Genomic DNA, 17,466 nt, shown 5'->3' on the forward strand with positions numbered 1-17,466 from the left:
GTGCGTAAGTCGTCTGCAGCGTTGATTTGCGCGCGCTGTTTGAATGTGCGAAACCGTGTGCAGCTTGTGCACGTGGTAGTTATATGGATACAAAACTTTTTTTTTGTGTTAGCGAGCGCGTTGCATGATAATGTAGGATGTGGAGTGGTAGGGAAATAATTGTTAAACATTTTTTGTTTTATTTTTAAAATCAGTTTATATTAAATGAAAAATGTACATGATTTACAAAACGATTTTGTTAAACATGTTGTTCTTAAAATACATAAAAATTTGGCGGAAAAAATTTATCAGTATTATTTATATTATGTGCTTCGCTTAACCAACCACGTCGTAGCCGGTCATCCATGTAGGCTGTTGCTTTTGTCGTTTAAGGCGTTGATATGCTGCATAATATAAATCGCTGTCTTGCTTTGATGACTTAATTGATATGCTAGTCAGAAACCATTGTTTTAATAAATGTGCTTTATGTAGGGCACAAAATAGTTTTTTCTTTTCAAAATGGTTTTGCCCGTGTGTAAGGCATACTTGAGAAGAGACTTTGTCTTCAAAGTCTTTGAAAGTAGGATGCATTTGGGATAAATCGTGAACTTCACGTGTCAGGATTGAACTTATGAACTTAGCTTCATCACTTCCGTAAGTATAAATTCTTTTCAGGTTCTTGGCAATAGTTATTAGATGATACTTTAAGTCATTTAAAGTAACATCACCCTCAAACCATTCGATTCCGTGGACTTCTACCGTCTGGTGATTATTATGCTTTTTTACATCAGACGGTAAATCATTAAAATTGCAAGGTGGCTTGATTATCCAATGGCCAACAACGTTTCCTTGCAAGGAAACCACTGAAACTTCTTTCGGTATGAAGTGTCTGTCAGCATTATAAAAGCCGTGGATACTAATGATGAAATCCATGATGTGTTTTGAAATTGTGAATATTTAAATTAAAAATGATTTTTTCTAATATATTTTTTTATTTGACAAGGCTCTCGTTTTACCGTTGCTGTTACTACTTGTGTCACATGAGTAAAACTGAGTGAATAATAATATACAACCTGTATTTATAACTTTTCTTTATCAGAGCTAGTGACATCTGCCCACCCAACAGCGCTGCGTAAAATTGCGCAATCTCTCTCTCCATGAGCAAGTATGAGATGTAGCTTTCCTTCTCTCTGAGTGCCTGAGCCGCTTTGGTGATTACAATCGGTCAGTTAAATAGCTTAGAAGCACAACTTTACATTTAAAAATTATTTTTACATCTTATTCTTGAATTATAATTTACATATTCTAACAGTTCTTTATTATTGGCAAAAAAATTTTTAATGAGGAAAAACTACTTTATACATCGAACTAAGCACATTTTTTTGATTTAATTTAAAATATATCCAATCCCTTATTGCAGAAACATTTCTGATAGCACATGAAGAGTTAATGTTAAAGGCATGGTATTTGCATGGCAAATAGACTTTGTTAAGTTTTGCAAGCGCTGGACATCCATACTCCTCAATATTAACGACTCTAAAAGTGTAGAAAACATGAATGACTTGCACCTTTATTATATTCTATCATGTGTGTATATACATACTTGCATGTTAGTATTTCTTCCAGGTATTTTTTTTTTTCAAGGCCCTTGACGAAAACCGTTTCCGCGTCAACAAGTTCAGTTTTAAATATATTAAGCGCTCTTTCATAGGAAATGTTTCCGACATTCCAGCTTATACCATGGAAATTGGTTATCAACCAACGATTTTGTTTCTTGTCCGCATAAGATAAATTTTTCCACGCGAAAGGCGGCTTAAGCACTATTACAACTGCCATGGAATCCCTATTTTTCCCAAGTTCGACATATGAAATTTCTTTAAAAAGAAATTTATTATTTGTAGTCTTAAAACCCTGGATATCTACAATATACTCCATCACTAAAAGAAAAATATACCTTCTTCGGTCGAGGGTATACAAACAAATGAATATAGCGATGAAGTACATTACACTAAATACCCAATAAAGCATCCCGATCCTTTTATGTAAATTAAGCATACCTTTACCTCAATACATCTAAAATAGATTTTCACTGTATACATTTTATTGACGTGCGTATTATACTTTAAAAATTTATGGCTATGTGCACTTGCTCATAAAATGCAGGTAGCAAGTTTATCGGACTTGGAATATAGTGTGTAATAAATTTTAAGACTCTGTAATCTTTAAAATGCAGTTATGTTTATAATATTTCTTTATTTAAATATGATATATATTTTACAATTTATTTACAATATATTTAACAATTTATTTACGAAATATTTTACAATTTATTTACAATATCAAAATTTTAACTTGCGACTAATTTTTTTTTTTTTAATTTCATTTTCAACTTCTTCCTCAACCCTTTTTCTTTTTAATAAATTTTTAACTTCAACTATTTCTGGAGATGATTCGATTTTCAGCTGCGGAGAAATAAATATGACCGCAACTTCTGGCGAAGAGGTCAAATCGATAATTTGTGACCCTTGTGCTGACTGGAGTGATGTGCTTAAGTCTAGAGGTACTCTTTGTGGTGAAATACTCCCAATTTCCGTTTCGAGAGAGTAAAAACTCTCAGTGTATGAAAGAGTTGGGGAGCCCGGTGATTCATCACCTGAGGAACATGAATCCTCATAATTTGTTGAACAAAATAAAAAAAATTATGTTAAAAAGAAAGAAAGGAAAAAATAAGAAGAAGAAGCGTTTAAGAAGATTAGAGAAAAAAATTAAAAGTATTCAAACTCACTTTCTGTCGGCTGTAAAACTATCGATAGATCAAGTGGAGCTGTTTGCTCCGTAATATGCTCTGCTGCTATTGCTGCTTGAAGAGCATAAAAAGCCTCCGTGTACGATGGTGTTGGAGAGATCGGTGATTCTCGAACTATATCGGTTTCACCACCTGAGGGACATGAATCCTCATAATCTGTTGAACAAAATAAAAAAAAATTATGTTAAAAAAAAAGAAAAGAAAAAATAAGAAGAAGAAACGTTTAAGAAGATTAGAGAAAAAAAATTAAAAGTATTCAAACTCACTTTCTGTCGGCTGTAAAACTACGGATAGATCAAGTGGAGCTGTTTGCTCCGTAATATGCTCTGCTGCTATTGCTGCTTGAAGAGCATAAAAAGCCTCCGTGTACGATGGTGTTGGAGAGATTGGTGATTCTCGAACTATATCGGTTTCACCACCTGAGGGACATGAATCCTCATAATCTGTAAAAAAAAAAAAAAAAAAAAAAAAAAAAAAAAAAAAAAATTAGAGGAAGAAACGTTTAGGAAAACTAGAGAGAAAATAATTAAAAGTAATGAAACTCACCTTCAAATTTAACATTTTCTACATTGACAATGGTGGTTTCGGTTTCTGCTGGCTGTAAGACTACCGACAGATCAAGTGGAGCTGTTTGCTCTGTAATATATTCTGCTGCTGTGGCTGCTCGAAAATCATCAAAAATCTCAGTGTATGAAGAAGTTGGTGAGGAGATCGGTGACTCTCGAACTACATCGATGTCACCGACTGAAGAACACGGTCTCGAATTATAATTTTGAAAACAATCTACGTAGTATCAAACAAAAAAAATTTTTTTTAAATAATGTTAAAAAAAAATAAGAAAAAGAAACATTTAAAGAGGAATGGAAAAAGTAATTGTAAGTAATTACTCACCTTCAAATATAAAATTTTCAATGTTGTCGATATTGATTGTAGTTTCAGCCGACTGTAATACAACCGACAGATCCATAGGAACTATTTGCCCCACAACGCATTCTGCTCGAAGAGCGTTGAAATTCTCCGTAAATGGAGAGATCGGTGATTCCCGAACTTCAATGAATTTTAAAATTATGAATTTTGGATAATAATGAAAAAAAAAAAAAAAAAAAAAAAAAAAAAAAAAAAAAACTTACCCATAACTGCAGAGTTTTCATCATAAGTTGATGAAAGTATTGAGTCTGCCCAAAAATTGTCGTCTATCAGTTGTTCAGGAAATATTTCGTCCAAGATATTAATAACACTAGACGGCATCTCGTTTAAGAAATTCCGAAACTCCAAATCCTCTTCAAGTTCACTTTCACTTGTCGGATAAACTGGTCGCGTTCTAGCCATTGCAATGATAATATGCAACTGTATGGTTCAAAGTGCTATTTCGAAATGATTGAAATCAAGTGCTACTCTGCTTTTCTTAATTTTAGAGCAACTACTCCGATCCAATAAGATAACAGCTGCGTTAGAAAAGGATTTAAGTGCAATACCAAAACAGCAGTTAGAAAAAGATACTAGAGCAACACCCGCCTCCGCAGTCCCCTCCATTCAAAAATGTGCAAAGCATGCGAAACTATGTTTTGTACCTATGGTATGCGCAAAAACCCTCTCCCTTGGTCTCATGCATACAGGTAATTTTCGCATGTATGAATTTTTCCTTCTACGATAGGTTTTTCAAATTTTAGAATAGCCAATCAGAAATAACTTACGCCCTCCTTCACCCTTCTACACACATTTTCATGCATTTTCCGGAGGATTTAAGAACTGCTCTTGACCTTAATTTCAAATCACACCTAGTGAATCACACAAGGAGTCAGCAACTTGGGAAGTGTTCACCCGACTAGGAATCATCATCCTTAACACAAGAAGGTACTTTTATTTCATAATTTATTAAGCGTTACTCTTTCTCACACTCATCAGTTTTTTTTTATTTATTATTTTTTTATTTTTTTTTATTTTTTTTTTTACATCTTATCAATCGCTTTAGCCGCAGAAATGATTGGCAAAAGTTCTATCTTAACTCTCTCCGCAGCAATGATGTTGAGAGTTCTTTAAATTTTTTTAAATCTTTTTCATTAAAACAACACTTTTACCGCAGAAATGATGGTAAAGATCTGTTCTAACTCTCTCCGCAGAAATGATGTTGAGAGTTTTTAATTTCCTTCCTTCCTCTTGATTTAAATTTAAAAATCTTTTTATTAAAATAGTATAGGTTTTATGAACGTAACATTTTTTTACAGCACAAAAATGGTGAAAAAAACATCAACTGGTGATATCAGAAGGTATAACGAACGACTTTTTCGTCGTGCGATAAATACTTTTGCAAGGGAGTATGAAGAAGAAGAGCAGGCGATTGAACACCATGTGGACCCTGCGAGTCATGAGATATGCACAGAGGAGGATCCCTTAGCAGATGCTGTTTATCATGATCAAGATGCTGCTGCTGCTATGAATCCTCTTGGAGACGTTGCCCAAGAAGCACTTCCCACATTAGATTTTTTTTTTGAAGAAGAAAAAAGTAAGAAAAAAGTTATTATTTTATATTGAATCTTTATATTTTGTAATATTTTCTTAAGAAATATTTTGTTTCTTTTTTCTTTATATTTTGTAATATTTTCTTAAGAAATATTTTGTTTCTTTTTTCTTAGAAGAAAACACCCTTACAGCGTCTGAAGCTGCATGGGTAGAGGAAGTGTTAGCTGTTGATACGCCCTTAACAGCTTTATCATCGTCGGTTTTGTGGTGGATGGAGCAAAACTGGAGTTTTGAAACGGGACCACAACCAATAAAAGAAGAAGGAGAAGGAGGAGAAGAAGAAAACATCTCGCATACACTGAATCAAACAGTGCCGACAGTAGCAGCCGATTGGGAAAACATTCCAACACATATACCAAGTATGACGATGAATATGGTAAAAGAAGAAAAAGATCTGCTATGGTACGTTGAAAGTTTGAATATTATAACTATAGGAAAAAAAAAAAAAAAAAAAAAAAAAAAAAAAAAAAAATTTTTCTATTTTTCAGTGAACAACGACCGCTTACACCACAGCATGAAGATTCTTTACTTGTTGCAGCACGGGTAGTACCGTTAGACAACGAGCTTCTGCCAAACAATCTACAAGAGTGGACTGATGAAGATCGGAATATTTTAACCTTGAGGGTGGAGACAGCTCTTCAAAACCAAAGGCCGAGGGTAATCCAACGAGAAATGAAGAAGATGATAAGCGAACGGATGAAAGAACGTGAAAGAATTTTAAAACAGGAAACCCGGATTAAAAAAAGAATTGAAAAAGCTGAAGAAAAAAAAATAGAGGCTATAGAAAAGCTCAAGCAACGGAGTTTAGCTTTAGCCACGAAAAATAGAGCAAGTCGAAAGCGACCTATTAAAGAAAATTATGTACATGATTTTTGTGAGAAAAAAAAAAAATGGTACAATGCCAAATTCTTCAATTGGCGAAAAAAAAAGAAAAAGTATTAGTAGTAGTAGTAGTAGCAGCAGCAGCAGTAGTAGTAGTAGTAGCAGTAGTTGTGGTAGTTGTAGTAGTTGTAGTAGTAGTAGTGACAGTAGTGATAGTATGAATCCTTAAAATTAAATAAATTTGAATGTAAATTAAAAAAATAAAAAATAAAATAAAATAAAATGAATTTATTCTAAAATGTTGTGATGAGTTTTGTATAAACAACTGTGTACCCCCCCCCTTCCCCCTCCATATGCCTACTATTTCCTAAAATTTATTTTATATTAAGATTGGAGCTGCTTCAACAGCTCATTTGCATGTAATCTGTGAGCAAGTAAACTTGCAGTTTTTAGCTATGGCAACAGTTCAATATTTTAAAGATGTGGCTCACCAGCTATGGAAAACATATCAGCAAACTATAAATAGATATGATGCTGCTCATATCCAAATTCAGTTAGATAGTAGTCTTACAGTTCTAAAGGATAGTGATTTTTTTTTTAGTAAAAAAAAAAATGACTTATCAACTTCCGAATTGCAAAAATTTCAATCAGCGATAGCTTTACTAAAAACTTTAATACAACTACTTTATGATCGCTTAGAAATAGTAGAAGCAGCAAAAATATTTATCAATGAGTCTGAAGTTTTTGTATCAGACAGTGATCGTGAAGTTGAGGCAGCAGTTACAGCATTTGAAAATGAACCCGAAGTGTTTGAACCAGAAAATAATATAGAATTCGCGTCAACTAACAAGCTTGAAAATAACTTCATAAAATACGTTCAAGGTGAAGGTATAGCTGCAGGGGCATCTACATCAGCAGTAATACCGTCAACAACAACACTTTCAGATGCTGAGAACAATAAAACAGTAAGTCTCGAAGATGTTAATAGTGCTTTCGAAAAACGAATCATGACAGCATTGATTGTTAATTTAAAACATTTAGATTTGAGAAATTTTTTTAAAGATGCAAAGAAGCAGTTTTTTAACCGAATACAACAGTCTCTAAGCAAACATGAAGCACTAAAAGTTAATACAGTGTTGTCATCTGAATATGTTATAGTAAAAGATAACATTGAAAGTGCTGATATAAAATTCTTTAACACAAAGTCACAACCCATTTATCAAACAACTGATTTAGACGATTGGTTTGATAAAAATGTGCAACAGCCAATTGAGCAAAGTATGGATGACTTTGAAGATGCTGGTTCTGGCTAGTTTTTACATTCAATATTAAATTTAGTCATCAACATCAATAAATTGAATCCTATGCGAGGTAGTTCATTTATAGATTTACCAGATTACATTAAAAAAAAAAATGCTTGTGTAAATATTGTTAACACGGACAATCAATGCTTTAAATGGGCTATTTTATCAGCATTGCATCCAGTAAATAAAAATGCAAATCGTGTTTCAAATTATAGAAGATACGAAAACGAGTTAAATTTTAATGATATTGAGTTCCCGGTTACCCCTAAAAAAATTTCTAAATTTGAAAAACAAAATAATGTTTCGGTTAATTTATATTTTTTAAAAAAGAAAGGTAATACTTATAATGTTTGTCCTAGTCATTTATCAGGAAACAAAAAAGAAAATCATGTTAACCTTTTACTTGTTGAAAGTTTTTATATTGATGAGGAGGATGATAATACAATCAATATTGAGAACGATTTAAATACAGAGTATAAATATCATTATGTTTGGATTAAAAATCTGTCACGTTTAATACGCAAACAGTTGTCTGAACATCAACATGCCGCAAACATATGTGACCGATGCCTTCATTACTTTTGGTCTAAAGATAAATTGAAGGCCCATGAAGAAGATTGCAAAAATATGAATAGTTGCAAAATTGTTCTACCTAAAAAAGAGAAGAATGAGCACATACTTGAATTTAAAAATTTTACATACAAGAACCGAGTACCTTTTGTTGTTTATGCGGACTTTGAATGTTTATTGGAATCCGTTGAAAATAAACGTGCGTATCAACATCATGTAGCATACAGTATTGGATGTTATATCAAATGCAGTTATGATGATAGTCAATCAGAGTATAAAAGTTATAGACAAAATGATGTAAATAATGATGAGACACCTGCTAAATGGTTTGTCAATATTCTTTACCTTCTTGCTTTAAACTGGAAGAATTGTATAAAAATCCGATCAAGATGATTGATTTGACAACAGCAGAAAAGTTCATGTATGATCAAGCTTGTTTATGTCATATATGTAACCAGCCCTTTAGTTTAGTTGATAAAAAAGTACGAGATCATTGTCATCTGACTGGAAGGTACGCATATTTCTTATTTTTTTATTTTTACTGTGACAGTTATTATTTCATACACCAAACAAAAAAAATATTTTTTCTATTGCAGGTTTCGAGGTCCTGCGCATAGCAAGTGTAATATTAATTATCATGATTCAAGAATGATACCAATAATTTTTCATAACTTAAGCGGTTATGATTCTCATTTATTTATAAAAGAACTCGCGATGAACTTCCCAGGAAGAGTTCAACTTTTACCTCAGACAAAAGAAAAGTATATTTCTTTTACAAAATATGTTGAAGGAACTGATATTAATCTACGATTTATAGATACCTTTAAATTTATGCCGTCATCTCTCGACAAACTGTCATCATATTTAGATGAAATGAAAATTATCGAAAGTATATTCTCAAATGATAACTACAATATGAATCAAATAAATTTATTAAAAAGGAAAGGCATATTCCCGTATGATTATATATCCTCGTTTGAAAAACTAGAGGAAAAAAAGATACCAACAAAACAAGATTTTTATAGTAGCTTATATGAAGCTCATATTACTGATGAAGAGTATGAGTATGCTGAATGTATCTGGAATACTTTTAACATTCAAACACTTGGGCAGTATTCAGATTTATACTTGAAGACTGATGTGCTACTACTTGCCGAAGTTTTCGAAAATTTTCGAAACAATTGTCTCGAAGCATATGAATTAGATCCGGCTCATTATTATACAACACCTGGTTTAACTTGGGATGCCATGTTGAAGTATACAAAGGTTAAAAATATTTTTTAAATTATAATTCATTATGAAATAATAATATTAATGATGATGATTGATTTAAGGTCAAACTTGAATTATTAACTGATATTGACATGCTTATGTTTATTGAGCGTGGCATACGAGGTGGCATCAGTCAATGTTGTAATCGCTATGCTAAAGCAAATAATGCATACATGGAAGAAGGCAAACGCGATGATATGGATGAAAAATATCTAATGTATTATGATGTCAATAATTTGTATGGTTGGGCCATGACACAACCATTGCCTTACGCTGGTTTTAAATGGATTGAAAATATTAACCTAACAGGTATTTTGAATGTAGAAGATGATGCTGAAATCGGGTATATACTCGAAGTAGATCTTACTTACCCCGAAACTCTCCATAACGCACACAAGGATTTGCCATTCTGTGCTGAGCACATGACACCTCCAGGATCCAAACAAAAAAAATTATTGACTACTCTGTACGACAAAAAACGGTATGTAATACACTATCGGGCACTCAAGCAAGCTGTGAGTCATGGTCTCCGTATAACAAAAATCTATAGAGCCATACAGTTTCATCAAAGTTCCTGGTTAAAAACATACATTGACTTAAACAGTCAAAAACGTCAAAATGCAAAAAATGACTTTGAGAAGATGCTGTACAAATTATTTAATAATGCAGTATATGGAAAAACAATGGAAAATGAGCGCAAGCGAATTGATGTTAAGCTTATCAACAAGTGGGCAGGAAGATTTGGGGCAGAAGCATATATTTCACGTCCCAATTTTCATAGTTGTGACATATTTGACGAGCAGCTTGTTGCTATACAATTAATGCGCACTGATATTTTTATTAAAAAACCAATATACATAGGATTAAGTGTCTTGGACCTGTCCAAAACACTTGTGTATCAATTTCATTATGATTTTATGAGAAATAAAATCGGGGATCAGTGCAAACTGTTGTATACCGACACTGATAGTCTTATATATGAAATAACGAATAAAAATATCTATAATATGATGCGTGAGAATATCAGAGAATTTGACACGTGGGACTATCCTATCAACAATGACTTTAATATGCCTTGTGAAAACAAAAAAATTGTTGGTCTTATGAAAGATGAATGCAATGGTAATATTATGTTGGAATTTGTAGGATTGCGAAGTAAAATGTATAGCGTAAAAATTCAAAATCAAAAACTATTAAAAAAAGCTAAAGGTGTAAAAAGCTCCATTGTAGGAGCTACGATAACCTTTGAAGATTACATCAAGTGTCTGACTGAAAATACTAGCATCACTCGAGAGCAGAAAATTATTAGATCGCGTCATCATCAACTATACACTGAAAAAGAAACGAAAATTGCTTTAAGTGCACACGACGACAAACGATTTTTGCAACCTGGTTGTACCGATACTCTACCATGGGGTCATTATAGCATAGTGGGAGATGAATCATCCAATAAGAGGGAAGGATCGATAGAAGGGGTAGCCAATCAGGTAGGAGAAGCTGCAAGGACTGTTCCTGTATTGGATCCCTCAAAAATAGACAGAACACTAGCAGATGAGCCTACAGTGGGGGGATCGGTACCATATAAGGAGTCGTCTCGACCAGGCAAGCTCATTCTACACCCCAGCAGAGGTCCAAGTAAGGTTGAACTCAATCAACAGAAGCTGACATCACCTTTAAGTGAACCACCTCGTAAAAAACCTAAATACAGTCAAGGTAACATTTTTTTTTCATTTTTTTATTTTTTTTTCTTATAGTAAATATTTGTGCATATTCACACAGCATATGTAATGTTTGAATAATTTATGCTAACTTTCATGTTTTTTTTGTTTGTTAAAGATGGATCTTGCAACACTCAACAAAATCGCTGACAGTGATTTTCTCCCAACGAAAAAACTTTCCGAATTGATTCCTGACCAAAACTACATGGTGTCAAAACTAAGAAAAGCTTATACTAAATTCGGACCCAAGATAGTTGCAGAACTTGACAATGAATTTCAAATTTTTCTGAAGACTAGTATAAGTGCAGCTTTGTTTAAAAACGAAGAATTCTATAATGAATTATTGGATGCTGTAAATAAATTTAAATTATCTATTGTTTACAATGGAAAACACATTATATTTTCTTATGTGTGATGTAAAAAAGTGAAAAATAAATTACAATTTTCTCTAAAATTTAAGTATTTATTTAAAACATTCTTCCTATGTAACATTTTCATTATTACTTGATACATATTACAATCTTATAATTTTTTAACTTAAAGTGATTCAAATATCTTAGTTATTTATTCGTCCAACTATTGTGAGTACTGTCAAAACCCAACCATTTAACAAAAACTCGATTGCCACGCCTTTGAAGGATCTTCTCTATGAGGTATACATCAGGATGTTTTGTTTTCTGCAGTTCTTGCTCGTAGAAACCTCCAGAAATAGGTTGATCTTGATAATCTTTCAGATGATATGTCGTTGGATTTATTGCTGCTACTCGCATGATTGTAAATATTTCTGTCGACCAATTTGGTGTATAACCTTTTTCGAATGCTTGTTTTGTCTTGCTCACACGTACTTTATCACCAATTTTAAATTTTGGCTTACTGCTATTTTCACATTTTTTTTTAAATTTTTTCAAGACTTGAACTTCATTTTCAGCAGTAACGTCTTTCGGTTTCACACCAATTGTTCGATGCTTCCTATTGTTATATAATTTAACTAACGTTTGTATTAAATTCAACCACTTATAATTGCCTTGCAAACTAAATTTTTTCCACATCAAATCTTTTAAAGTACGATTGAATCGCTCGCATATTGAAGCTTTAAGATTGCTGTAAGTTGAGTATAAATTTATTTTGTATTTTTGCATGAGATTTTGGAAGTTTGCATTATAGAATTCTTTGCCGCGATCAGTTTGCATGTTTACTGGTACCCGTCCTTTTTTTAATATCGAATGCATTGCAGCAGTTACTTCTTCACCAGTTTTTTTCTTGATGGGTACAGCCCATGCGTACTTGGAGAAAATATCTATTACAGTGAGCATATACCGATATCCTTTGTTTTCGGAAGCGTAAGCCTGCATCTCTACAAGGTCTGCTTGCCAAGTCTCATCTAAACCACGTATGTTGAATTTTCGGCGAGGATAATTACGCCTTGCTGCCTTATGTAGTTCCTCAACGATTTGTTCCATGTATTAATTGTCTAGGTTTAAGTTTTCTGAATCAGCTTGAATAAATGGGAATTTTTTTTGTAAGTTGAATACAAAAATTCGAAAGCTATCTATTTCTTTTTCAAGCTTTTTAATTACTTTAATCAAGTAAGCATAATTTACTGCATCTTGAGGCTGTTTCGGTGTTCCAACATTGCACAGTCTTTTGTTATTTAAGTCATACTGCCCATCTGTTGTAAGTTTATATCCAATACCAGGAGGACCTCGGCTACCGCCTTCGGTTTTACCTAGTTTTCGACCGAATACATCAACACTCATTTTGATACTAAAGCAAAAATTGTGCACATCAATATATATATCCTCCTTCACGAAGCTCTTCGATGATAGATAAAATTTCATTGTCAAGACTTGTATTTCCTGCCGACTTTTCAGCTATTAATAAGCGTAAGCGATCTACTAACTCATTAGGATCATCCCAGTGTGTATAATCTACTTGTTGCATTATTCGAGCAGTTTTATAATGAGGTAGCAGCGATCCACCTTTTTTAAGAACCGTGAGATCGAACATTGGAGCAATCATTTTAATAAACTTATTACTATTATGGGTTCGTATAGCTCCGTTTTTTTTAAACCCTTTTCTGTGAACATTTGATATTTTTAATAATATGTAGTATTTTTCAAAATCCTCCTGTGTCAACAGAGATTCATTAGGATGCTTTTTGATGAGTAGCTCCATTAATCCCGGAGTCATTGGATACTTTAAATCATATATTTTGATATGATTATTTTCAAATTCTATTCGCGAATCGCCAAGTTTGTACAACTCATTTTCTTTCCGCACTCCATACTTTAAATCTAATAAATCTTTCTGATTTTCATCAAGTATTTGTAAATAAAAATTATTTAATGAATTCTTACTAATTTGCGCTGAATCAACTGATTGATTCTGAATAGTATTATTTAAATCAGTATCATCATCACTTTCACTAATGGCAGACTCGAATGTTATATCACTGTCACTAAACTTTTCTCTGTCTTTTGGATGCTTTTCTTTATCAACTTTATTATTTTCTTCATCGTTTTTATTATAAAAATAATTATGAGTAACAGAATTATTACTATTATTTTTTCGTTTTTTTGTTTCGGCAACAATTTCCATTAGAGGGTCTGTAATTGGTTTAAAAGTTTCACTAAGCACTTTTTCAGCCTCATTTTTCCCAAACTTCAATAGTCTGTACTTTTTTCTTACAGCCTCACGTGCCTTCACTAACTGATGTAGAACGTCTTTCTCTTGTTCATACATAATGATAATGATGCTGACGATGATGATGATGCTTCAATGTCTTGCGACTGACTGTAATGATTGCACTAGGTATGTCCTAAATGTACAGCAAAATTATCAAAACCTTTTCTGTAGCGACCATTATTCATTTGTTTATCTTTATTTATAACAACAAATCCATGTTTATCATCATTCCAGCAATTAGAGCATAAATTTTTAAATTGAATGTATGGCATGTCAGAGTTTACATGATCATTATACACATGCTTCAAATTAACATCATCTTGACGGAATAAAACTAAAAAATTAACGTTATCCCTTACAAGATGCTTTGGGACTTGAGCATATGACTGACAAAGATAGAAGCAGTCAACATTTTTGTGTCTACCCATACAGAAAAAGGCCTTTACATTGTCTTGTTTTTCACAAGCTATATCATCAAAAATCATTATAGAATTTGGTAAAGCATCATTGGGTGAAACTACAGTCTCATGTTCGCTGAAAGGTAAGTATTTCACACCCTCTATGGGCTCCAATAAATCTTTTAAAAACTTGTATTTTGGCTGATGCAGCGATTTAGAATACACATACACATTCTCAAACTTAACACCATTGGGATGCACGATTAAAGCCAATAAGCTATTAGTTTTACCACAATTAGATGGACCGCAAAATACTGCGCGAATACCATCGGGGAGTAGTTCACCATGTCGATTTGAACGCTTTTCTTGTTTTACAATAGCGTCAAAATTCGGAACTTGTAATTTTATGGATTGTTCTTTGAATTCCATGTCTACTCGGTATGAAGGATGAGTGACAACTAATCTTTTAATTGATTAGTATATCGCTTTTATATTTTGAGCTCTTTATTGTAACGAATTCGTCTACTATAAATACATTATTTGTTTTCTCGAACGCTTAGTCATAATTCAACCTCTGAAGACTAATCATCATCATGTACCATCATGATCATGCATCGTAAGAGAGGACGAGGTCTTGTAAATAAAATCATAAATTCTTTACCAGTAGAGCTTCATTTGCCTGGATATCAGTATTGTGGGCCTGGTACTAAGCTTGCTAAGCGTCTTGCTAGAGGAGATCCAGGAGTTAATCCGCTGGACGCATCGTGTAAAGAGCATGATATAGCATACTCAAAAAATCGACAAGATTTAAAAGCCAGACGCGAAGCAGATAAAATTTTAGCTGATAAGGCTTGGCAAAGAGTTAAAGCTTCAGATTCAAGTATTGGTGAAAAAGCAGCAGCTACCTTTGTGACTGGCGCTATGAAGCTTAAAAGTAAATTTGGTATGGGGCTAAAGAAGGAGAAGAAGAAGAAGAAACATTGTATTAACAAAAGGAAAAGAAAAAAGAGTAGCTTAAAAAAACAAGGTAGTGCTTTAAGTGCAATTATTAAAGCTGCTTCACAAGACATGAATACCAATAGCAAAAAAGCTCAAGATGTTATTAGTAGTGCTTTGAAAGGTGCTCGTACTGCTGTTAAAAAATCTGGTGGTAAAAAGCATGTTAAAATTCCCCGCATCTTACGCCTTCCTACTCAAATTGGTGGAGCTCTACCTCTGATACCCTTGTTTGCTGGTTTGAGTGCAACAGGTGCTATAGCCAATGGAATAGCAGGAATTATTAAAAGCATCAATGCTACTAAGTCAGCCAAAAAGAAGCTAGCTGAGAGTCAGAGACATAATCAAACCATGGAAGCTATTGCCCTCGGGAAAGGTCTTTATCTCAGACCTCATAAAACTGGATTAGGAGTCTATTTTAAGCCTTACGTTGGAAAAGGTTTAAAGAAAAAAAAAAAAAACAAAAAAAAAAAATCAAAAAAAGTTCAAAGCAGTAAAATTACCTGATCGAGCTCTGACCAACATAGATTTGATGAAATATTCTAAAATCTTAAAAATCCCACGTTTTCGTGGAGTATTCATGAGAAACAACTTACCTGCTGATGGCCCGCGGTTTTCTGAAACAGCTATAGTAAATCTTGATGATAAGAATGGACCTGGAACTCATTGGGTAGCTTATCGAAAATGTGGTAATAATGTTGTATATTTTGACAGTTTTGGAGATCTTCAGCCACCTATCGACTTAATGTTATATCTAAAAGTTAATAATGTGAAATATAATCATAAGCGTTATCAAAAATTTAACTCTTACAACTGCGGTCATTTGTGCTTAAAGTTTCTTTCAAAACAAATATAACTTTCTTACATCAAGAGAAACCTCTTAGTTGTACTTTAACAATGATGGAAGAAACATTAACATTAAGCCTTTCTGGTACTTCTTCTGTTTTAGAAGCACAGTATTTTCCACCTATTGAATTATCGCCAAAACACAGCTACGTTCTTGGCTTAGTAGAACTTTTGTCATTCAACTCAATTCCAAATATTGATGAAAATTGTAATAAATTTTACGTTGACAATCAAGTTATTGTATTACCAATCGGTAGTTATGAAATCGAAGATATTAAGTCATTTTTAATTGAAGTATTACAACCTCGCAACATAACTCTTGATATTACGCCAAACAATAATACGCTTCGAAGTGTTATCAAGTGCAGCCATACCATTGACTTTAGACCTAAAGATTCTATAGGTCGTCTATTAGGTTTCACTCAGCGATTTCTTAACAATAACACCACTTATATTTCAGACTTACCTGTAGCTATTCTAAAGATAAACGCATTAAGAGTTGAATGTAACATTACGAGAGGAGCTTACATAAATAGCAACAAAGTGCACACGATTCATGAATTTTTTCCAGCAGTACCACCAGGATATAAAATTATTGAAGTTCCTTCACAAATAATTCATTTACCGATTATTGGACGTATTATTGATCATATTCAAGTACGTATAGTAGATCAGGACGGTAATTTAGTTAATTTTCGTGGTGAAGTCATAACTATAAGATTGCATATAAAACCCTCTTCATAATGGGTATCATTTATAATCAAACAAATCATATAGGTAGCTCAATATGCACTCCAGCACTCAGTCAACGACGAGCTCTCAAACCGTTGAGACGTCAGAACAAACAGTCCATAAAAGCATCGAGACATCTAAGAAGACAGCCAACACGTCGAAAACTAACTCATCAAAACATACAGTTTATAAAAAGTCTCAGTCTAAAAATAAAAAGCCCTGGTGAAAACTAAATTGGATACTTTTTTGTTGTATACAAAATGGACGAGATTCTAAGTATTCAGTCTCCAGTCGCATTTGACGAATCAATTGCGCACTATGAGATTCATGCTCATCAGCCGTATGCATCTTCAACATATGGTAACAGCGATGAAATTCGAATTTCAATTCAACATCAAGATTTGTGTCTTCTACCATCCAGAAGTTCTTTACATGTTTATGGAAGATTGGTCAAAGCAGATGGAAATACAGCAGTAACAAATACTGCTTTGATAAACAACGCAATCTGCCACTTATTTGAAGAAATAAGATATGAGATAAATGCCATAGAGGTCGACAAGTGCAAAAATGTTGGATTAACAACCCTTATGAAAAATTGGTTATCACTTCGTCCTGATCAAAAATTTATGATAAATGCTGGTTGGCTTGGTGTTGGAGAAGAAGCTGATGATCTTACAAATGATAACGGCTACTTTGATATCATGCTTCCACTGAATATGATTTTGGGTTTTGCTGAAGACTATCGTAAAATAGTTGTTAATGTAAAACATGAGCTTATACTTACAAGAGCAAGAAACGATATAAATGCCGTGTTGCAA

General features: G+C 33.1%; 2 protein-coding genes across 2 annotated transcripts in view; one reads left to right on the forward strand and one right to left on the reverse strand.

The window, feature by feature from the left end:
- LOC106636726 (uncharacterized) overlaps positions 1 to 17,466 on the reverse strand; it is a 512,204-nt gene that overhangs the window by 117,533 nt on the left and 377,205 nt on the right. The gene's annotated exons all lie outside the window — the stretch shown is intronic.
- Positions 10,057 to 15,816, forward strand: LOC149374710 (uncharacterized). Its single transcript, XM_089592297.1, has 2 exons — positions 10,057 to 10,986; positions 15,785 to 15,816. Exons 1-2 carry the CDS (start codon positions 10,095 to 10,097, stop codon positions 15,814 to 15,816), a joined length of 924 nt encoding a protein of 307 aa, XP_089448423.1. The 5' UTR covers positions 10,057 to 10,094.

This window comes from Copidosoma floridanum, unplaced genomic scaffold (assembly GCF_036245765.1).
Source record: "Copidosoma floridanum isolate Cflo_tuat_1 unplaced genomic scaffold, Cflo_Japanese_pri ptg000015l, whole genome shotgun sequence".
Lineage (NCBI taxonomy): Eukaryota > Metazoa > Arthropoda > Insecta > Hymenoptera > Encyrtidae > Copidosoma > Copidosoma floridanum.

Bases quoted from the DNA above. Each gene is read 5' to 3' on its own strand.
- LOC149374710 (XM_089592297.1), top strand. From the start codon at position 10,095: ATGCGCACTGATATTTTTATTAAAAAACCAATATACATAGGATTAAGT. The intron at 10,987-15,784 runs GTAACATTTTTT...ATATTTTGACAG, and splicing joins AAAACCTAAATACAGTCAAG to TTTTGGAGATCTTCAGCCAC.